This window comes from Scyliorhinus torazame, chromosome 12 (assembly GCF_047496885.1).
Source record: "Scyliorhinus torazame isolate Kashiwa2021f chromosome 12, sScyTor2.1, whole genome shotgun sequence".
Taxonomy (NCBI): Eukaryota; Metazoa; Chordata; class Chondrichthyes; order Carcharhiniformes; family Scyliorhinidae; genus Scyliorhinus; species Scyliorhinus torazame.
Window position 1 is genome coordinate 69479097 of NC_092718.1, and position 23524 is coordinate 69502620.

The following is a 23524-nucleotide window of genomic DNA, read 5'->3' on the forward strand; positions in this document are numbered from 1 at the left end:
GGGAGGGGTTAGAGGGGGGAGGGAGGGGTAAGAGGGGGAGGAGGGGTAAGAGGGGGGAGGGAGGGGTAAGAGGGGAGGGAGGGTAAGAGGGGGAGGGAGGGGTAGAGGGGGAGGGAGGGGTAAGAGGGGGAGGGAGGGGTAAGAGGGGGAGGGAGGGGTAAGAGGGGGAGGGAGGGGTAGAGGGGGAGGGAGGGGTAAGAGGGGGGGAGGGAGGGGTAAGAGGGGGGGGGAGGGGTAAGAGGGGGGGGAGGGAGGGGTAAGAGGGGTGGGAGGGAGGGGTAAGGGGGGGAGGAGGGGTAAGAGGGGGGGGGGAGGGAGGGGTAAGAGGGGGAGGGAGGAGTTAAGAGGGGGAGGGAGGAGTTAAGAGGGGGAGGGTTAAGAGGGCAGGTGAGAGGGGGAGGTGAGGAGGGGGAGGTGAGAGAGGGGGAGGTGAGAGAGGGGGAGGTGAGAGAGGGGGAGGTGAGAGAGGGGGAGGTGAGAGAGGGGAGGTGAGAGAGGGGAGGTGAGAGAGGGGGAGGTGAGAGAGGGGGAGGTGAGAGAGGGGGAGGTGAGAGAGGGGGGGTGAGAGAGGGGGGGGTGAGAGAGGGGGGGGTGAGAGAGGGGGGGTGAGAGAGGGGGGGGTGAGAGAGGGGGGGGTGGAGAGGGGGGGGTGAGAGAGGGGGGGGGTGAGAGAGGGGGGGTGAGAGAGGGGGGGGTGAGAGAGGGGGGGTGAGAGAGGGGGGGTGAGGAGAGGGGGGTGAGAGAGGGGGGGGTGAGAGAGGGGGGGGTGAGAGAGGGGGGGGTGAGAGAGGGGGGTGAGAGAGGGGGGGGTGAGAGAGGGGGGGGTGAGAGAGGGGGGGTGAGAGAGGGGGGGGTGAGAGAGTAGTGGGGGGGGTGAGGGCGGGGGGGTGAGAGGGGGGGGTGAGAGGAGGGGGGGGAGGGGGGGGTGAGAGAGGGGGGGGTGAGAGAGGGGGGGTGAGAGAGGGGGGGGTGAGAGAGGGGGGGGAGGGGGAGGGGTGAGAGGGGAGGGGGGAGGGGGAGGGGTGAGAGGGGAGGGAGGGGGAGGGGTGAGAGGGGGAGGGGTGAGAGGGGGAGGGAGGGGGGAGGGGTGAGAGGGGGAGGGAGGGGGAGGGGTGAGAGGGGGAGGGAGGGGGAGGGGTGAGAGGGGGAGGGGGGGGAGGGTGGAGAGGGGGAGGGAGGGGTGGAGGGGGAGGGAGGGGAGGGGTGAGAGGGGGAGGGAGGGGGAGGGGTGAGAGGGGGAGGGAGGGGAGGGGTGAGAGGGAGGAGGGTGGGGTGAGAGGGGGAGGGAGGGTGGGGGGGAGGGAGGGTGGAGGGGGGAGGGAGGGGTGAGAGGGGGATGGAGGGGTGAGAGGGGGGAGGGAGGGGGGTGGTGAGAGGGGGAGGGAGGGGTGGAGGGGGAGGGAGGGGTGAGAGGGGAGGGGAGGGGTGAGAGGGGGGGGAGGGGTGTGAGGGTGAGGGAGGTGTGAGAGGGGGAGGGAGGGGTGAGAGGGGGAGGGGGGTGAGAGGGGAGGGAGGGGTGAGAGGGGGAGGGAGGGGTGAGAGGGGGAGGGAGGGGTGAGAGGGGAGGGAGGGGTGAGAGGGGAGGGAGGGGTGTGGGGGGGTGGGAGGGGTGAGGAGGGGGAGGGGGGTGTGAGGAGGGGGGGGGGGGGGGGGGTGAGAGGGGGGTGAGGGGTGGTGGGGAGGGAGGGGTGTGGGGGTGGTGGGGTGGAGGGGGTGGGGGGTGGGGGGGGAGGGGGGTGAGAGGGGGAGGGAGGGGTGAGAGGGGGAGGGGGGGTGTGAGGGGGGGAGGGGTGGTGGGGGGGGGGGGGTGAGAGGGGAGGGAGGGGTGAGGGGGAGGGGGGGTGAGGGGGGAGGGAGGGGTGAGAGGGGGGGGTGGGGTGAGAGGGGGGGGAGGGGTGAGAGGGGGAGGGAGGGGTGAGAGGGGAGGGAGGGGTGAGAGGGGAGGGAGGGGTGAGAGGGGAGGGAGGGGTGAGAGGGGGAGGGAGGGGGTGTGAGGGGGGGGAGGGGTGAGGGGGAGGGAGGGGTGAGAGGGGGAGGGAGGGGTGGGGGGGTGAGAGGGGGAGGGAGGGGTGAGAGGGGGTGGGAGGGGTGAGAGGGGGTGAGAGGGGGTGGGAGGGGTGGAAGGGGTGAGAGGGGGTGGGAGGGGTGGGAGGGGTGGGAGGGGTGGGAGGGGTAGGAGGGGTGGGAGGGGTGGGAGGGGTGGGAGGGGGGAGAGGGGAGGGGTGAGAGGGAGGGGTGAGAGGGGGAGGGAGGGGAGGGGTGAGAGGGGAGGGAGGGGAGGGGTGAGAGGGGGAGGGAGGGGAGGGGGTGAGAGGGAGGGGAGGGGTGAGAGGGAGGGGAGGGGTAAGAGGGGGAGGGAGGGGTAAGAGGGGGAGGGAGGGTAGGGGGAGGAGGGAGGGAGGGAGGGGTAAGAGGGGGAGGGAGGGGTAAGAGGGGGAGGGAGGGGTAAGAGGGGAGGGAGGGGTAAGAGGGGGAGGGAGGGGTAAGAGGGGGAGGGAGGGGTAAGAGGGGGAGGGAGGGGTAAGAGGGGGAGGGAGGGTAAGAGGGGGGAGGGTAAGAGGGGGGAGGGGTAAGAGGGGGAGGGGTAAGAGGGGGAGGGAGGGGTAAGAGGGGGAGGGAGGGTAAGAGGGGGAGGAGATTAAGAGGGGGGGAGGGGTTAAGAGGGGCAGGGGTGAGAGGGGGAGGTGAGAGGGGGAGGTGAGATGGGGGAGGATTAAGGGGGAGAGAGGGGAAAGGAGAAGAGGCAGCGAGAAAGAAGGAGGGGAGGAGAGAGGGTGTTGGTGAAGATGAGGGCACGATGATGAGGGGATAACGGGTGAGCAGGAGGAGATAGAGAGATGGAGAGAGAGATGGAGAGAGAGATGGAGAGTGACACCTCAGTGAGTTGATAAACATTCTGTTCAATATCTGACTATTCATAGGACAGGAAAAGGGGAGCTAGAGTCAGGGGCTCGAGGGTGGGGCCGAGGGGCTGGAGAGCGGGTCCGAGGGGCTGGAGTTGATGGGCTCAATGATTGGCGTGAGAGTCTCGAGGATTCTAGTGAGAATCTCGAGGGTGGAGGTGAGGGGCTCGAGGGTGGAGGTGAGGGGCTCGAGGGCGGGGGGTGAGGGGCTCGAGGGCGGGGGTGAGGGGGCTCGAGGGCGGGGGTGAGGGCTCGAGGGCGGGGGTGAGGGGCTCGAGGGCGGGCGTGAGGGGCTCGTGGGTGGGGGTGAGGGGCTCGAGAGTGGGGGTGAGGGGCTCGAGAGTGGGGGGTGAGGGGCTCGAGAGTGGGGGTGAGGGGCTCGAGAGTGGGGTGAGGGGCTCGAGTGTGAGGTTGAGGGGCTAGAGGGTGGGGGTGAGGGGCTAGAGGGTGGGGGGTGAGGGGCTAGAGGGTGGGGGTGAGGGGCTCGAGGGTGGGGGTGAGGGGCTCGAGGGTGGGGGTGAGGGGCTCGAGGGTGGGGGTGAGGGGCTTGAGGGTGGAGGTGAGGGGCTCGTGGGTGGGGGTGAGGGGCTCGTGGGTGGGGGTGAGGGGCTCGAGGGTGGGCTGGGGGCTAGAGGGTGGGGGTGGGGGGCTAGAGGGTGGGGGGTGAGGGGCTAGAGGGTGGGGGTGAGGGTCTCTAGGATGGGCGTGAGGGTCTCGAGGATGGGCGTGAGGGTCTCGAGGATGGGCGTGATGGTCTCGAGGATGGGGGTGAGGGTGAGGGGGGTGAGGGGCTCGATAGTGGGGATGTGGGGCTCGAGGGTGCGGAGCACGAGGTGGGGTTAGGGGCTCGAGAATGGGCATGAGAGTCTTGAGGGTGGGGGTGAGGGGCTAGAGTGTGGGGGTGAGGGGCTAGAGTGTGGGGGTGAGGGGCTAGAGGGTGGGGGTGAGGGGCTAGAGGGTGGGGGTGAGGGGCTAGAGGGTGGGGGTGACGGGCTAGAGGGTGGGGGTGAGGGGCTAGAGGGTGGGGGGTGAGGGGCTCGAGGGTGGGGGTGAGGGGCTCGAGGGTGAGGGTGAGGGGCTCGAGGGTGGGGGGTGAGGGGCACGAGGGTGTGGGTGAGGGGCTCGGGGGTGGGGGCTCGGGCTGGGGGTGAGGGGCTGGGGTGGGGGTGAGGGGCTGGGGTGGGGGTGAGGGGCTGGGGGTGGGGGTGAGGGGCTGGGGGGTTGGGGTGAGGGGCTGGGGGGTGGGGGTGAGGGGGCTGGGGGGGTGGGGGTGAGGGGCTGGGGGTGAGGGGCTAGGGGGTGGGGGTGAGGGGCTAGGGGTAAGGGGCTAGGGGGTGGGGTGAGGGGCTAGGGTGTGGAGGTAAGGGGCTAGGGTGTGGGGGTGAGGGGCTCGGGGTGGGGGGCTCGGGGGTGGGGGTGAGAGGCTCGGGGGTGGGGGTGAAGGGCTCGGGGGTGGGGGTGAAGGGCTCGGGGTTGGGGGTGAGGGCTCGGGGTTGGGGGTGAGGGTTGAGGGGTTGGGTGTGAGGGTTGAGGGGGTGGGGGTGAGGGTTGAGGGGGTGGGGGGTGAGGGTTGAGGGGGTGGGGGTGAGGGTTGAGGGGGTGGGGGGCTCGCGGGTGGGGACGAGTGGCCCGTGGGTGGGGGTGACGGGCTCGAGGGTGGGGGGTGACGGGCTCGAGGGTGGGGGTGAGGGCCTTGAGTGTGGGGGTGAGAGGCTCGAGCGTGGGGGTGAGGGGCTCGAGGGTGGTGTTGAGGGGCTCCAGGGTGGGGGCGAGGAGCTCCAGGGTGGGGGAGAGGGGCTCCAGGGTGGGGGAGAGGGGCTCCAGGGTGGGGGTGAGGGGCTCCAGGGTGGGGAGAGGGGCTCCAGGGTGGGGGAGAGGGGCTCCAGGGTGCGGGTGAGAGGCTCCAGGGTGGGGGGAGAGGGGCTCCAGGGTGGGGGTGAGGGGCTCCAGGGTGGGGGAGAGGGGCTCCAGGGTGGGGGGGAGAGGGGCTCCAGGGTGGGGGGGAGAGGGGGCTCCAGGGTGGGGGGGGAGGGGCTCCAGGGTGGGGGGAGGGGCTCCAGGGTGGGGGGGAGGGGCTCCAGGGTGGGGGAAGAGGGGCTCCAGGGTGGGGGTGAGGGGCTCCAGGGTGGGGGTGAGGGGCTCCAGGGTGGGGGAGAGGGGCTCCAGGGTGGGGGAGAGGGGCTCCAGGGTGGGGCTGAGGGGCTCGAGGGTGGGGCTGAGGGGCTCGAGGGTGGGGCTGAGGGGCTCGAGGGTGGGCTGAGGGGCTCGAGGGTGGGGCTGAGGGGCTCGAGGGTGGGGCTGAGGGGCTCGAGGGTGGGGCTGAGGGGCTCGAGGGTGGGGCTGAGGGGCTCGAGGGTGGGGCTGAGGGGCTCGAGGGTGGGGGTGAGGGGCTCGAGGGTGGGGGTGAGGGGCTCGAGGGTGGGGGTGAGGGGCTCGAGGGTGGAGGTGAGGGGCTCGAGGGTGGAGGTGAGGGGCTCGAGGGTGGAGGTGAGGGGCTCGAGAGTGGAGGTGAGGGGCTCGAGGGTGGGGGTGAGGGGCTCGAGGTTGGGTCTGAGGGTCTCGAGGGTGGGGGTGCAGGTCTCGAGGGTGGGGTTGAGGTGCTCGAGGGTGGGGGTGAGGGGCTCGGGGGTGGGGGTGAGGGGCTCGGGGGTGGGGGTGAGGGGCTCGGGGGTGGGGGTGAGGGGCTCGGGGTGGGGGTGAGGGGCTCGGGGGTGGGGGTGAGGGGCTCGAGCGTGGAGGTGAGGGGCTCGGGGGTGGGGGTGAGGAGCTCGGGGGTGGGGGTGAGGAGCTCGGGGGTGGGGGTGAGGAGCTCGGGGGGTGAGGGTGAGGAGCTCGGGGGTGAGGGTGAGGAGCTCGGGGGTGGGGGTGAGGAGCTCGGGGGTGAAGGGTCCGAGGGTGGGGGGTCCCGAGGGTGGGGGGTCCGAGGGTGGGGGGTCCGAGGGTGGGGGGGTCCGAGGGTGGGGGGTCCGAGGGTGGGGGTGAGGGGCTCGAGGGTGGGGGTGAGGGCTCGAGGGTGGGGGTGAGGGGCTCGAGGGTGGGGGTGAGGGGCTCGAGGGTGCGGATGAGGGCCTTGAGGGTGGGGGTGAGGGGCTCGAACGTGGGAGCGAGGGGCTCGAGGGTGGTATGAGGGGCTCGAGGGTGGGGCTGAGGGTCTCGAGGTGGGGGTGCAGGTCTCGAGGGTGGGGTTGAGGGGCTCGAGGGTGGGGGTGAGGGGCTCAGGGGTGGGGGGGTGAGGGGCTCGGGGGTGGGATGAGGGGCTCGGGGGTGGGATGAGGGGCTCGGGGTGGGGGTGAGGGGCTCGGGGGTGGGGGTGAGGGGCTCGGGGGGTGGGGGTGAGGGGCTCGAGCGTGGGGGTGAGGGGCTCGAGCGTGGGGGTGAGGGGCTCGAGCGTGGGGGTGAGGGGCTCGGGGGTGGGGGTGAGGGAGCTCGGGCGTGGGGTGAGGAGCTCGGGGTGGGGTTGAGGAGCTCGGGGGTGGGGGTGAGGAGCTCGGGGTGGGGGTGAGGAGCTCGGGGTGGGGGTGAGGAGCTCGGGGTGGGGGTGAGGAGCTCGGGGGTGGGGGTGAGAAGCTCGGGGGTGGGGGTGAGAAGCTCGGGGGTGGGGGTGAGGGGTCCGAGGGTGGGGGTGAGGGGCCAGAGGGTGGGGGTGAGAGGCTCGGGGGTGGGGTGAGGAGCTCGGGGGTGGGGGTGAGGGGCCCCGAGGGTGGGGGTGAGGGGCTCGAGGGTGGGGGTGAGGGGCTCGAGCGTGCGGATGAGGGCCTTGAGGGTGGGGGTGAGGGGCTCCGAACGTGGGAGCGAGGGGCTCGAGGGTGGTGTTGAGGGGCTCGAGTGTGGCGGTGAGGGGCTCGAGGATGGAGGGAGGGCCTGGAGGGTGGACGTGGGTCGCGTTGGTGGGGGTGCGGGTGAGGGGTGGGGGTTCGGGGGAGGGGGGGTGAGGGGGCTCGATGGTGGGGATGTGGGGCTCGAGGGTGCGGGGCGGGAGGGTGGGGTTAGGGTCTTGAGGATGGGCGTGAGGGTCTGAACGATTGGGGAGAGTCTGGAGCATGGGAGTGGGTCACGAGGGCGGGGTGTGGGTGAGGGGTCGGAGAGTGGGTAGGGGTGTCGGTAATGGAGGGTTATGAGGGGCCTGGGGCGCTATAGGGGCTGTGTTAGCTGCATGGTGCTGGGGCTGGAAGGTGAAGGCGATGGTAGGTGCTGGGGTTGGGGGGCTTGAATGAAGGACCAGGGTGGGGGTGAGGCTTTAAGGGGTGGTGTGTTTGCGATCAAACAGATGATGTGTCTGTCATAGGAGGAGGGGGCAGAGTGGAATCCAGGGTGTCGGTCACTGGATGTGGGGGAGGGTAAAGGGGATCCCAAATGTCCCCACGCTGATACGCGCTACAGCTCTGAGATCCTCGCACAGATTTACCACCCAAAACCTTTATACTCACTGATCCATGAAGCAATGTGAGGCCGAAATCAGCCAGTTGTCCGAGATAATGGAGGCTCCGCAGGCGTGACCCAGTCTCCCATAGTGTAGACTGACTTGCCAGGGCCATTCTCCGAGGTCCGCACTCGTGCCACCCACAATCCTCTGCTGCTTAAAAGGACGGACACCGCACTGAGGAACTGAGACAGGAACAAGGTGTTAGATGCAGAGAAAACCTCCCTCTACACTGTCCCATCAGGACTTCTATCGCGCATGAGATACAAAACTCTGACAAGCACTAACAGATTCAAAAACAGCTTCTTCCTCGCTGTTACCAGACTCAAGAATGACCCTCGGAAGGACTGATCTGATCTCTTCACACATCTTCTCTACCGAGTAGTACTGCACTCCGATATGCTTCGCCTGATGCCCGTGTCTATGTATTTACATTGTGTATTTATAAGACCATAAGACATAGGAGCGGAAGTAAGGCCATTCAGCCCATCGAGTCCACTCCACCATTCAATCATGGCTGATTTCAACTCCATTTACCCGCTCTCTCTCCATAGCCCTTAATTCCTCGAGAAATCAAGAATTTATCAACTTCTGTCTTAAAGACACTCAACGTCCCGGCCTCCACCGTCCTCTGTGGCAATGAATTCCACAGACCCACCACTTATGTAGGGGTGTAGGTAATGGAGGGGTTATGAGGTGGTGGGTCTGTGGATGTATTTATGTCTGTCCTGTGATTTTTTTAATCATGTGTGGAATGATCAGTCTGGGCTGAACGCAAAATAATAATTTTCACTGTACCTCGGTACTCGTTACAATAAATCAAATCCAAATCCACGTACAGGAGGAGGTTTTTTTTACAGAGTAAATGTTTTTCAACGCTGTCCCCATCAAACACTCCCAGGACAGGTAGAGCACGGGGTTAGATACAGAGTAAAGCTCCCTCTACATTGTCCCCATCAAACACTCCTAGGACAGGTACAGCACGGGGTTAGATACAGAGTAAAGCTCTCTCTACACTGCCCCATCAAACACTCCCAGGACAGGTACAGCACGGGGTTAGATACAGAGTAAATCTCCCTCTACACTGCCCCATCAAACACTCCTAGGACAGGTACAGCACGGCGCTAGATACAGAGTAAAGCTCCCTCTACACTGTCCCCATCAAACACTCCCAGGACAGGTACAGCACGGGGTTAGATACAGAGTAAAGCTCCCTCTACACTGTCCCAATCAAACTCTAGCAGGACAGGTACAGCACGGGGTTAGATACAGAGTAAAGCTCCCTCTACACTGTCCCCATCAAACACTCCCAGGACAGGTACAGCACGGGGTTAGATACAGAGTAAAGCTCCCTCTACACTGTCCCCATCAAACACTCCCAGGACAGGTACAGCACAGTAGAGTTTAATGTCTAATTGGTTTCTAATGTTAATAAGAAGGTGATTCACTTTCGCTCACCACAGTTAGCTTCATCTGTACCGTCCTCGCAATCCTTAGTCCCATCGCACTCAGCATTGGCCTTATTCACACAAGATCCATCTCCACATTTATAGTTGAATTCTGTACAAATGTTCACACCTGAAAATAACAGAAAAAACACATGGAAAACGTAGAGCAAACCACTCAAACCCTCATTTCCCTTCCCACGCACACAGACTCTCACTGGGATACGGGTTCCACACACACACACTCTCACTGGGGTACGGGTTCCACACACACTGACTCTCACTGGGATACGGGATTCCACACACTGACTCTCACTGGGATACGGGTCCCACAAACACTGACTCTCACTGGGGTACGGGTTCCACACACACTGTCGGTCACTGGGATACGGGATTCCACACACTGACTCTCACTGGGATACGGGTCCCACAAACACTGACTCTCACCGGGGTACGGGTTCCACACACACTGACTCTCACTGGGATACGGGATTCCACACACTGACTCTCACTGGGATACGGGTCCCACAAACACTGACTCTCACCGGGGTACGGGTTCCACACACACTGACTCTCACTGGGGTACGGGTTCCACAGACACTGACTCTCACTGGGGTACGGGTTCCACACACACTGACTCTCACTGGGGTAGGGGTCCCACACACACTGACTCTCACTGGGGTACGGGTTACACACACACTGACTCTCACTGGAGTACGGGTACCACACACACTGACTCTCACTGGGGTATGGGTTCCACAGACACCGACTCTCACTGGGGTACAGGTTCCACACACACTGACTCTCACTGGAGTACGGGTACCACACACACTGACTCTCACTGAGGTCTGGGTTCCACACACACTGACGGTCACTGGGGTACAGGTTCCACACACACTGATTGTCACTGGGGTACAGGTTCCACACACACTGACTCTCACTGGAGTACAGGTTCCACACACACTGACTCTCACTGGGGTACGGGTTCCACACACACGGACTCTCACTGGGAAACAGGGTTCCACACACACTGACTGTCACTGGGGTACAGGTTCCACGGACACCGACTCTCACTGGGGTACAGGTTCCACACACACTGACTCTCACTGAGGTCTGGGGTCCACACACACTGACGGTCACTGGGGTACAGGTTCCACACTCACTGACTCTCACTGGGGTACAGGTTCCACACACTGACTCTCACTGGGGTACGGGTTACACACACACTGACTCTCACTGGGGTATGAGTTCCACACACATTGGCTCTCACTGGGGTAGGGGTCCCACACACACTGACTCTCACTGGGGTAAGGGTTACACACACACTGACTCTCACTGGGGTACGGGTTCCACTCACACTGACTCTATCTGGGGTATGGGTTCCACACACACTGACTCTCACTGGGGTACGGGTTCCACACACACTGACTCTCACTGGAATACGGGTTCCACACACACTGACTCTCACTGGGGTACAGGTTCCACACACACTGCCTCTCACTGGGGTACGGGTTCCACACACACTGACTCTCACTGGAGTACGGGTTCCACACACACTGACTCTCACTGGGGTACGGGTTCCACACACACTGACTCTCACTGGGGTACGGGTTCCACACACACTGACTCTCACTGGGGTACAGGTTCCACACACACTGCCTCTCACTGGGGTACGGGTTCCACACACACTGACTCTCACTGGAGTACGGGTTCCACACACACAGACTTTCACTGCGATACAGGTTCCACACACACTGACTCTCACTGGAGTACGGGTTCCACACACACTGACTCTCACTGGGGTACGGGTTCCACACACACTGACTCTCACTGGGGTACGGGTTCCACACACACCGACTCTCACTGGGGTACGGGTTCCACACACACAGTCTCTCACTGGGGTATGGGTTCCACACACACTGACTCACTGGGGTACGGGTTCCACACACACTGACTCTCACTGGGGTACGGGTTCCACACACACTGACCATTAGTGCAGACAGCTTCATCACTGCCGTCCTCACAGTCTTTGTGTCCATCACAGCTCTGATTCGCTGATATACACATTCCATTCTGGCATTTCCAGTGGTCTTTGGGGCATTCTGTGGGGAAGGAGAAAGAAGTTTAGAACACAATAGTGTATTTGCCTGTCCCTCTCGTTTATCATATATGACATCCCCTCTTCCCATCCCCCTCCCTCCGTCCTTTCCATTGTAATGATAAACAGGCAGTAGTTACTCCCAGCGACTGTGCGGACATATCCTGGGTTCATCTATTCATACTCAACACTTGTGAATTTTCATGGATAAATTCTTTGAGGAGATTAGCAGCCGAGCGGTGCGTGTGCTTCGCTCCAGGTCAAAATGAAACTGAGGCCGCAATTTCCCAGCTCCTCCGTCCGATGCCATTTTCTGGCCCCACCCGAGTCAACGGACTTTTGAACAGCTCATCATATTTTACAGCCCCGCCCGTACCCGAACAGGGCAAAAGAAGCTCGAAGGGCCAAATGTCCTACTCCTAATTTCTATCTAATTTTCCCCATGTGACTAGATTACATGACAAAGGCTGCACTGCAACATCCCCCTTTCTTTATGAGGTTCCTTCCCCCTTCCAAAACAGTTTAAACTTTGAAAATACATATCCGTGTTTGGTTAACATTACTTAAGTGCATGGAATAGATCAATCTAGGAGTCTCTGAAGTGCAGAGTTAATCTGCTGATTGGCCCAGATCGCGTCATATTGATCTCGCCTAGAGATTTCTCTGATCGTTCACAGCAATCATTGGGATTGTCAGTCTTTATGGGCTTTAGAGTGGTTTCACAGGTCAGCGCAACTTCGAGGGCCGAAGGGCCTGTACTGCGCTGTAATGTTCTATGTTCTATGCCTTGAATGTTGTTCCTGGCTTCACTTGGGACATTGTCCTCGATGCAATTAGGCCTGTACGGGGGTCAGGGAGCTGGGATGGATCTGATTTGCCCTTTGGCCACCCCTCGCGGTCATGCCTTTGTGTGAATTGGCTTCATTGGACCCTGGTTCCCAAATAAATCCTTGTCGCCTCAGCTGGTTGCCACGCACCTTCTGTGGGATCCTGGATGTGAATTTTCCCGCACTGGAAACGTGGCCATTCTGTACCAGCATTGGCCACCAACTCCTGCAGTTTTAAAAAATTGCACTCACAGCTTCCAGGAGATTACAATGGGTCAGAAGAGGTGCTTGGACCAGTTTGCCAAACATGAACTCTGCCATTGATTGAATAGTTGTACTTAGGGAGGTGCGACTGTCAGGTGTAACATTGCGATGTGTAGACCTTACTTGTCTATCTACATTTGAGAATTTGGGATTTCACCATGCAAATCGTTCATTCAGCTCAGCTAATGGGGAGAAGATGCAGTGTGATCGATATTCCACTTCTCACACATACCTTGAAATGGCATACCAATGATCTGCATACCGTTATCTGTAACAATCTCCCTTGGTGCAGCAAATGAACTCAAAAACTCAAAATAGTACTTAGAGTGTGAGCGACAATTGTGTTTGACACACTGCATTTGTTGAATCACTGGGTACTTGGTAAAATAGTCAACAATGATGATAGGTTCAGTGCCTTATACATGAAAGGGTAGGTAGGAGCTTCACGTGGTATCATGCACGTTTCTGCTGTCATTCTGGGTCAACAGATGGTCTCTCGTGCCAGTCTTCACAGATGATTTATGCCAGTGTGTGAATTGACGAGGAATATTAGGTGGCACAGGTACCTATATGATGACCTGCCTGCCTTTATAAATGACTCCCCACTCTAGCAAAATAGTCGCACGTGTTTATTGAACTGAATCAGGCCATCAGCCAGTGGTGGTTTTCTGCAGCTTATGTACTGTGAAAATTTCCACCGTTTTGTTTACTTGCAGCTGCTGGTATTTGCTTTGCGTAAAATGATGGATCAATTGATGGACTTGCATCCTCCTGCAAGCATAATGTCTTGCCATTGCCAATTCTGTCAAAGGATTCTGCATATTTTGATATAGGGTGGCATTTTAGCACCTGTGCCAATCTTGAGCAATATCGATCAGCTGCCAACTTTCTGAGAGCAGGTAATTCTAATTTTGGTGAAGAGCTGAGACAGTGTGGCGTCATCCGTGTTTTCCCTGAGATGACAGTGTGAAACACGTGTTCACCATTCCTTGTCTCATCGTGTGACATCAGTGTCATTTCCTGGTTTGTCAGTCACTATGTGTATATGTTTCTGATTGGATACCGGATGGTCATTGTTATTGCTTTAAAGTCCCTGTTCCTTACAGCTGTTTGGATGAGTGGGCAGCACTTGGAGTGTGATGAATGTCGGAAATTTTTATACAGATTATATTATATATATCTGTTGCAGTAATTTTCAAAAAATCTCAGTTTAACCTACAGACAGGTAAGGTGAGTCTACAAAAGGTGCAATTGAGGTGTCGTAAAAGTATGACCATCATTCATTCCAACTAGGTGTTTGTTTACAAAGTGAGACCTAATGGAATTTTATTATGACTCCTGGAGGTTCTCTGGTCGTTGCGATTTACCTTTCCCACTGGCAGTGCACTCACGCCAATGGGTTTCGCAGATGCCTGGGGTGGTTACAAAGGGAAATCCCATTGACAATGGCGGGAAGATAGAATCCCACCGCCAGTGAATGGCGCGCAGTTGATAAACACGTGGCTGGTGGACTGGAGGATGTCTCCAATTGTGTTTATATTTAGGTGATCAGGACATGGGATCTGAGTGGGATAAAGGTGATGTAATAAATGGGAGGAGCCAGGTCTGTCTGTCGCTTTGCAGTTTGATATAGATTTGCGAGTCTGCTAGGAGTTTCTAAGCTGAGCAGCAGCTTTTGCCAAAAGCTGTCAGGTTAAGCAGCAGTCTGACACAGACAGGAGGATCCGTGGGTTGTTTCTTGAAAGGATCTCTCTCTCTTTGAGCAGCCTTTCCAAGAAATCTCCATAAAAGTGTACAGCAAGTAACCCTGTGTTTGCTAAGTGGCCTTGACCTGTGATGGGCTTTGTTTAATTGGAGACAGAGAAGGTACAAGTTGGTAGTAAAAAGTATAAAAGGTTTTCCTCCTACTTCAACAATTGTTTAACTGTTAATTCAAATAACGTTTATTAACCCTCCACACCCTCATTACCCTGTTCCTCCTCCACACCACATTATGCCATTCTCCCTCCACACCCTCATTACCCCTTCACCCTCCGCACAATCATTACCCCTTCACCCTCCACAACCTCATCATCCCCTTCCTCCTCCACACCCTCATTGCCCCATTCCTCTTCCACAAACTCATTGCCCCATTCCCCCTCCACACTCCATGACACCCTTCACCCTCCACACCCCCATTGCCCCTTCACCCTCCACACCCCCATTGCCCCTTTACCCTCATTACCCCATTCCCCCTCCACACCCCCATTAACCCCTTCGCCCTCCACACCCCCATTACCCCTTCACCCTCATTACCCCATTCTGCCTCCACACCCTCATTACCCCCTTCTTCTTCCACACCTTCATTACCCCATTCCCCCTCCACACCCTCATTACCCCATTATCCCTCCACACCCTCATTACCCCATTATCCCTCCACACTCTCATTACCCCATTACCCCTCCACACTCTCATTACCCCATTATCCCTCCACACCCTCATTGCCCCATTCCTCTTCCACAAACTCATTGCCCCATTCCCCTCCACACTCCATGACACCCTTCACCCTCCACACCCCCATTGCCCCTTCACCCTCCACATCCCCATTGCCCCTTCACCCTCATTACCCCATTCCCCCTCCACACCCCCATTAACCCCTTCGCCCTACCACACCCCCATTACCCCCTTCACCCTCATTACCCCATTCTGCCTCCACACCCTCATTACCCCATTATCCCTCCACACCCTCATTACCCCATTATCCCTCCACACTCTCATTACCCCATTACACCTCCACACCCTCATTACCCCATACCCCTCCACACCCTCATTACCCCATTATCCCTCCACACTCTCATTACCCCATTACCCCTCCACACCTTCATTACCCCATACCCCTCCACACCCTCATTACCCCATTACCCCTCCACACCTTCATTACCCCATTATCCCTCCACACCCTCATTACCCCTCCACACCTTCATTACCCCATTATCCCTCCACACCCTCATTACCCCATTACCCCTCCACACCCTCATTACCCCATTATCCCTCCACACCTTCATTACCCCATTACCCCTCCACACCCTCATTACCCCATTACCACTCCACTCCACACCCTCATTACCCCATTACCCCTCCACACCTTCATTACCTCATTACCCCTCCACACCCTCATTACCCCATTACCCCTCCACACCTTCATTAACCCATTACCCCACCACACCCTCATTACCCCATTACCCCTCCACACCCTCATTACCCCATTACCCCGCCACACCCTCATAACCCCTCCACACCCTAATTACCCCATTACCCCTCCACACCCTCATTACCCCATTCCCCCGCCACACCTTCATTACCCCATTACCCCTCCACACCTTCATTGCCCCATTCTAACCTCCACAGCCTCATTACCCCATTCCCCCGCCACACCTGCACCTCCCCAGTTCCCCTTCCACACCCTCATTACCTGATCCTCATTACCCCATTATCCCTCCACACCCTCATTACCCCATTACCCCTCCACACCCTCATTACTCCATACCCCTCCACACCCTCATTACCCCATTACCCCTCCACACCCTCATTACCCCATTACCCCTCCACACCCTCATTACCCCATTATCCCTCCACACACTCATTACCCCATTACCCCTCCACACCCTCATTACCTCATTACCCCTCCACACCTTCATTACCCCATTACCCCATTATCCCTCCACACCCTCATTACCCCATTATCCCTCCACACCCTCATTACCCCATTACCCCTCCACACCCTCATTACCCCATTACCCCTCCACACCCTCATTACCCCATTACCCCTCCACACCCTCATTACCCCATTACCCCTCCACTCCACACCCTCATTACCCCTCCACACCTTCATTACCTCATTACCCCTCCACACCCTCATTACCCCATTACCCCTCCACACCCTCATTAACCCATTACACCCTCATTACCCCATTACCCCTCCACACCCTCATTACCCCATTACCCCTCCACACCCTCATTACCCCTCCACACCCTAATTACCCCATTACCCCTCCACACCCTCATTACCCCATTCCCCCGCCACACCTTCATTACCCCATTACCCCTCCACACCTTCATTGCCCCATTCTAACCTCCACAGCCTCATTACCCCATTCCCCCGCCACACCTGCACCTCCCCAGTTCCCCTTCCACATCCTCATTACCTGATCCTCATTACCCCATTATCCCTCCACACCCTCATTACCCCATTACCCCTCCACACCTTCATTACCTCATTACCCCTCCACACCCTCATTACCCCATTACCCCTCCACACCCTCATTACCCCATTACCCCTCCACACCATTACCCCATTACCCCACCACACCCTCATTACCCCATTTCCCCTCCACACCCTCATTACCCCATTACCCCTCCACACCCTCATTACCCCATTACCCCTCCACACCCTCATTACCCCATTCCCCCGCCACACCTTCATTACCCCATTATCCCGTTCTAACCTCCACAGCCTCATTACCCCATTCCCCGCCACACCTGCACCTCCCCAGTTCCCCTTCCACACCCTCATTACCTGATCCTCATTACCCCATTATCCCTCCACACCCTCATTACCCCGTTCCCCCTCCACAGCCTCATTATCCCATTCCCCCACCACACCCGCATCTCCCCATTCCCCTTCCCACACCCTCATTACCCCATCGTCATTACCACATCCTCATTCCCCCTCCACACCCTCATCCTCCCAGTTCTTCTACCACATCCTTGTTACCCCTTTCCCCATCTACACCCCCAAAATGACCATTCTCCCTACATACCCTCATTCTCATTCCCCCACACACCCTCATTACCACAGTTTCCCCTCCACAACCTGATTACCCCCATTTGCTCCTCTTACCACAGGCTTTCTCATCACTGTTGTCCCCGCAGTCATTGACTCGGTCACACATCCACAGTTTGGGTTTACATATTCCGTTATCGCAGGTAAACTGGTCACGTTCGCAATCTGTACAGGGGAGAGCAAAGGGAGAGAGGGGGCGAGGGAGAGGGAGGGGGCGAGGGAGAGAGGGGGGACGAGGGAGAGAGGGGGGACGAGGGAGAGAGGGGGGACGAGGGAGAGAGGGGGGACGAGGGAGAGAGGGGGGACGAGGGAGAGAGGGGGGACGAGGGAGAGAGGGGGGACGAGGGAGAGAGGGGGGACGAGGGAGAGAGGGGGGACGAGGGAGAGAGGGGGGACGAGGGAGAGGGGGGGCGCGGCACAGGGGGGGCGGGAGAGGGGGGCGGGAGAGGGGGGGGCGGGAGAGGGGGGGGCGCGATGGGGGGGGGCGCGATGGGGGGGGGCGCGATGGGGGGCGGGCGAGATGGGCGGGCGAGATGGGCGGGCGAGATGGGCGGGCGAGATGGGCGGGCGAGATGGGCGGGCGAGATGGGCGGGCGAGATGGGCGGGCGAGATGGGCGGGCGAGATGGGCGGGCGAGATGGGCGGGCGAGATGGGCGGGCGAGATGGGCGGGCGAGATGGGCGGGCGAGATGGGCGGGCGAGATGGGCGGGCGAGATGGGCGGGCGAGATGGGCGGGCGAGTGGGGGTGAGCGAGATGGGCGGGCGAGATGGGCGGGCGAGTGGGGGTGAGCGTGGGTGATGCGGGGGTGGCGATGTGGGGGTGCGAGAGGGGGCATGAGAAGGGATGAGAGAGGGAAGAGAAGGGGAGCGAGAAACAGGGGGATGAAAGAGGGGGCAACAGAGGGAACAAGAGAAGGGGTGGCGAGAGAAAGGGGTGGGATGGGGTTGGGTCGAGAGAGGGGGTGAGTGAGAAAGGACGGGAGTGCGGGAACGAGTGATAGGTTGAGATATGGGCAGGAGAAGGGGGTGAGATGGGGATTAAGGGGCAGAAGTTGAGTGCTGAGCATCAGAATTTCTTTTCTCCATTCTGATATCATCCCCACACTCACACACAATCCCCTTTGGACACCCTCACAGTCACTCAGGATCTGGGAGGGGGTCCCTCACACACAGAGCTCTCTGTATCCCATCACACACACACAGCACCCACTGTATCCCCTCACACATACAGCACCCACTGTATCCCCTCACACACACACACAGCGCCCACTGTATCCCCTCACACACACAGCACCCACTGTATCCCCTCACACACACAGCACCCACTGTATCCCCTCACACACACACACAGCGCCCACTGTATCCCCTCACACATACAGCACCCACTGTATCCCCTCACACATACAGCGCCCACTGTATCCCCTCACACACACACAGCGCCCACTGTATCTCCTCACACACACACAGCGCCCACTGTATCCTCACACACACACAGCGCCCACTGTATCTCCTCACACACACAGCGCCCACTGTATCCCCTCACACACACACACAGCGCCCACTGTATCCCCTCACACACACAGCGCCCACTGTATCCCCTCACACACACAGCGCCCACTGTATCCCCTCACACACACACACAGCGCCCACTGTATCCCCTCACACACACACACACAGCACCCACTGTATCCCCTCACACACACAGCGCCCACTGTATCCCCTCACACAAACAGCACCCACTGTATCCCCTCACACAAACAGCACCCACTGTATCCCCTCACACAAACAGCACCCACTGTATCCCCTCACACACACACACAGCGCCCACTGTATCCCCTCACACACATACACAGCGCCCACTGTATCCCCTCACACACACACAGCACACAGTGTCCCCTCACACACACACAGCGCCCGCTGTGTCCCCTCTCACACACACAGCGCCCGCTGTGTCCCCTCACACACAGACACACAGCGCCCGCTGTGTCCCCTCACACACAGACACACAGCGCCCGCTGTGTCCCCTCACACACAGACACACAGCGCCCGCTGTGTCCCCTCTCACACACAGACACACAGCGCCCGCTGTGTCCCCTCGCACACACGCGCACACAGCGCCCGCTGTGTCCCCTCGCACACACGCGCACACAGCGCCCGCTGTGTCCCCTCGCAGGCTCTCGCACTCGCAGGCTCTCGCACTCGCAGGCTCTCGCACTCGCAGACTCTCGCACTCGCAGACTCTCGCACTCGCAGACTCTCGCACTCGCAGACTCTCGCACTCGCAGACTCTCGCAGACTCTCGCACTCGCAGACTCTCGCACTCGCAGACTCTCGCACTCGCAGACTCTCGCACTCGCAGACTCTCGCACTCGCAGACTCTCGCACTCGCAGACTCTCGCACTCGCAGACTCTCGCACTCGCGCACTCTCGCACTCGCGCACTCTCGCACTCGCGCACTCTCGCACTCGCGCACTCTCGCACTCGCGCACTCTCGCACTCGCAGACTCTCGCACTCGCAGACTCTCGCACTCGCAGACTCTCGCACTCGCAGACTCTCGCACTCGCAGACTCTCGCACTCGCAGACTCTCGCACTCGCAGACTCTCGCACTCGCAGACTCTCGCACTCGCAGACTCTCGCACTCGCAGACTCTCGCACTCGCAGACTCTCGCACTCGCAGACTCTCGCACTCGCAGACTCTCGCACTCGCAGACTCTCGCACTCGCAGACTCTCGCACTCGCAGACTCTCGCACTCGCAGACTCTCGCACTCGCAGACTCTCGCACTCGCAGACTCTCGCACTCGCAGACTCTCGCACTCGCAGACTCTCGCACTCGCAGACTCTCGCACTCGCAGACTCTCGCACTCGCAGACTCTCGCACTCGCAGACTCTCGCACTCGCAGACTCTCGCACTCGCAGACTCTCGCACTCGCAGACTCTCGCACTCGCAGACTCTCGCACTCGCAGACTCTCGCACTCGCAGACTCTCGCACTCGCAGACTCTCGCACTCGCAGACTCTCGCACTCGCAGACTCTCGCACTCGCAGACTCTCGCACTCGCAGACTCTCGCACTCGCAGACTCTCGCACTCGCAGACTCTCGCACTCGCAGACTCTCGCACTCGCAGACTCTCGCACTCGCAGACTCTCGCACTCGCAGACTCTCGCACTCGCAGACTCTCGCACTCGCAGACTCTCGCACTCGCAGACTCTCGCACTCGCAGACTCTCGCACTCGCAGACTCTCGCACTCGCAGACTCTCGCACTCGCAGACTCTCGCACTCGCAGACTCTCGCACTCGCAGACTCTCGCACTCGCAGACTCTCGCACTCGCAGACTCTCGCACTCGCAGACTCTCGCACTCGCAGACTCTCGCACTCGCAGACTCTCGCACTCGCAGACTCTCGCACTCGCAGACTCTCGCACTCGCAGACTCTCGCACTCGCAGACTCTCGCACTCGCAGACTCTCGCACTCGCAGACTCTCGCACTCGCAGACTCTCGCACTCGCAGACTCTCGCACTCGCAGACTCTCGCACTCGCAGACTCTCGCACTCGCAGACTCTCGCACTCGCACTCTCGCACTCGCAGACTCTCGCACTCGCAGACTCTCGCACTCGCAGACTCTCGCACTCGCAGACTCTCGCACTCGCAGACTCTCGCACTCGCAGACTCTCGCACTCGCAGACTCTCGCACTCGCAGACTCTCGCACTCGCAGACTCTCGCACTCGCAGACTCTCGCACTCGCAGACTCTCGCACTCGCAGACTCTCGCACTCTCTCGCACTCGCAGGCTCTCGCACTCGCAGGCTCTCGCACTCGCAGGCTCTCGCACTCGCAGACTCTCGCACTCGCAGACTCTCGCACTCGCAGACTCTCGCACTCGCAGACTCTCGCACTCTCTCGCACTCGCAGGCTCTCGCACTCGCAGGCTCTCGCACTCGCAGACTCTCGCACTCGCAGACTCTCGCACTCGCAGACTCTCGCACTCGCAGACTCTCGCACTCGCAGACTCTCGCACTCGCAGACTCTCGCACTCTCTCGCACTCGCAGGCTCTCGCACTCGCAGGCTCTCGCACTCGCAGGCTCTCGCACTCGCAGACTCTCGCACTCGCAGACTCTCGCACTCGCAGACTCTCGCACTCTCTCGCACTCGCAGGCTCTCGCACTCGCAGGCTCTCGCACTCGCAGACTCTCGCACTCGCAGACTCTCGCACTCGCAGACTCTCGCACTCGCAGACTCTCGCACTCGCAGACTCTCGCACTCGCAGACTCTCGCACTCTCTCGCACTCGCAGGCTCTCGCACTCGCAGGCTCTCGCACTCGCAGGCTCTCGCACTCGCAGACTCTCGCACTCGCAGACTCTCGCACTCGCAGACTCTCGCACTCTCTCGCACTCGCAGGCTCTCGCACTCGCAGGCTCTCGCACTCGCAGACTCTCGCACTCGCAGACTCTCGCACTCTCTCGCACTCGCAGGCTCTCGCACTCGCAGACTCTCGCACTCGCAGACTCTCGCACTCGCAGACTCTCGCACTCGCAGACTCTCGCACTCGCAGACTCTCGCACTCGCAGACTCTCGCACTCGCAGACTCTCGCACTCGCAGACTCTCGCACTCGCAGACTCTCGCACTCGCAGACTCTCGCACTCGCAGACTCTCGCACTCGCAGACTCTCGCACTCGCAGACTCTCGCACTCGCAGACTCTCGCACTCGCAGACTCTCGCACTCGCAGACTCTCGCACTCGCAGACTCTCGCACTCGCAGACTCTCGCACTCGCAGACTCTCGCACTCGCAGACTCTCGCACTCGCAGACTCTCGCACTCTCTCGCACTCGCAGACTCTCGCACTCTCTCGCACTCGCAGACTCTCGCACTCTCTCGCACTCGCAGACTCTCGCACTCGCAGACTCTCGCACTCTCTCGCACTCGCAGGCTCTCGCACTCGCAGGCTCTCGCACTCGCAGGCTCTCGCACTCGCAGACTCTCGCACTCGCAGACTCTCGCACTCTCTCGCACTCGCAGACTCTCGCACTCGCAGACTCTCGCACTCGCAGACTCTCGCACTCGCAGACTCTCGCACTCGCAGACTCTCGCACTCGCAGACTCTCGCACTCGCAGACTCTCGCACTCGCAGACTCTCGCACTCGCAGACTCTCGCACTCGCAGACTCTCGCACTCGCAGACTCTCGCACTCGCAGACTCTCGCACTCGCAGACTCTCGCACTCGCAGACTCTCGCACTCGCAGACTCTCGCACTCGCAGACTCTCGCACTCGCAGATTCCATCACACACTCCCAGATTCCATCACACACTCCCAGATTCCATCACACACTCCCAGATTCTATCGCACACTCCCAGATTCTATCACACACTCCCAGATTCTATCACACACTCCCAGATTCCATCACACACTCCCAGATTCCATCACACACTCCCAGATTCTATCGCACACTCCCAGATTCTATCGCACACTCCCAGATTCTATCGCACACTCCCAGATTCTATCTCACACTCCCAGATTCTATCACACACTCCCAGATTCTATCACACACTCGCTCTGATTGTCACAGACTCTCCTCCCCGTCTAATATAGAAACAAGTTTGTATTTAAGTGTTTTCATGACTCACCACATTGCCGTTCGTCACTCATGTCACCACAGTCATTCCAGCCGTCGCAGCGCATATCGGTGCTGATACAGAAACCGGATCCACAGAGAAATTCTCCTGGGCAGGCTGTGTACACAGGGCAGAGTCATCACAGATAGACACAGATAGAATGTGGGAGAGCAGCACAGAGAACGGCACAAAGTGCGAGGCAGAAAACAGGTTCAATGAATCTGACAAGTTCAATGACGAGTGCAGGAGGACATGCCAGAAGCAGCGCCAGGCATAACTAAAAATGTGTCGACCTGGTGAAGCTACAACACAGGACTACTTGTGTGCCAAATAGCATAGGCAGCAAGTATTGGACAGAGCTAAGCGATTCCATAACCATCAGATCAGACCTAATCTCTATAGTCCTGCCACATTCAGTTGTGAATGGTGATGGACAATTAAACAACTCACTGGAGGAGGTGCCACAAATATCCCCATTTTCAATTGTGGAGGAGCCCAGCGCATCAAAAGCAAGGCTGAAGCATTCACACAATCTCCAGCCAGAAGTGCCGAGTGGATGATCCATCTCGGTCTCCTCCAGAGGTCCCCAGCTTCACAGATGTCAGTCTTCAGTCAATACGATTCACCCCACATGATTTCAATAAACGGTTGAAGGCACTGGATACTGCAAAGGCTCTGGGTCGTGACAATATTCTGGCAATAGTACTGGAGACACGTGCTCCTGAACTAACCGCGCCCCGAGCCAAGCTGTTCCTGTACAGCTACAACACTGGCATCTACCCAGCAATGTGGAAAATTGCCCAGGTGTGTCTTGGACATATGAAACAGGACAAATCCAACCAAGCCAATTACTGCCCTATCAGTCTACTCTCCATCACCAGCAAAGTAATGGAAGGAGTCATCAACAGTGTTATCAAGCAGCACTTACTCAGCAATAACCTGCTCACAGATGCTTAGTTTGGGTTCCGTCAGGGTCACTCAGCTCCTGACCTCATTCCAGCCTTGGTTCAAACATCGACAAAGTGCTGAATGCCAGAGGTGAGGTGAGAGTGACTGCCCTTGACATTAAGGCAGCATTTGACCGAGTGTGGCATCAAGGAGCCGCAGCAAAACTGGAGTCAGTGGGAAT

General features: G+C 59.8%; 1 protein-coding gene across 1 annotated transcript in view; it reads right to left on the reverse strand.

The window, feature by feature from the left end:
• st14 (ST14 transmembrane serine protease matriptase) overlaps positions 1-23524 on the reverse strand; it is a 247426-nt gene that overhangs the window by 20718 nt on the left and 203184 nt on the right. Inside the window, exons 12-16 of the mRNA XM_072468842.1 lie at positions 22408-22512; positions 16837-16944; positions 10757-10870; positions 8782-8901; positions 7331-7508 (exon numbers count right to left, since the gene is read on the reverse strand). Coding sequence (XP_072324943.1) covers positions 7331-7508; positions 8782-8901; positions 10757-10870; positions 16837-16944; positions 22408-22512 — 625 coding nt within the window. The remainder of the gene's footprint in view (positions 1-7330; positions 7509-8781; positions 8902-10756; positions 10871-16836; positions 16945-22407; positions 22513-23524) is intronic.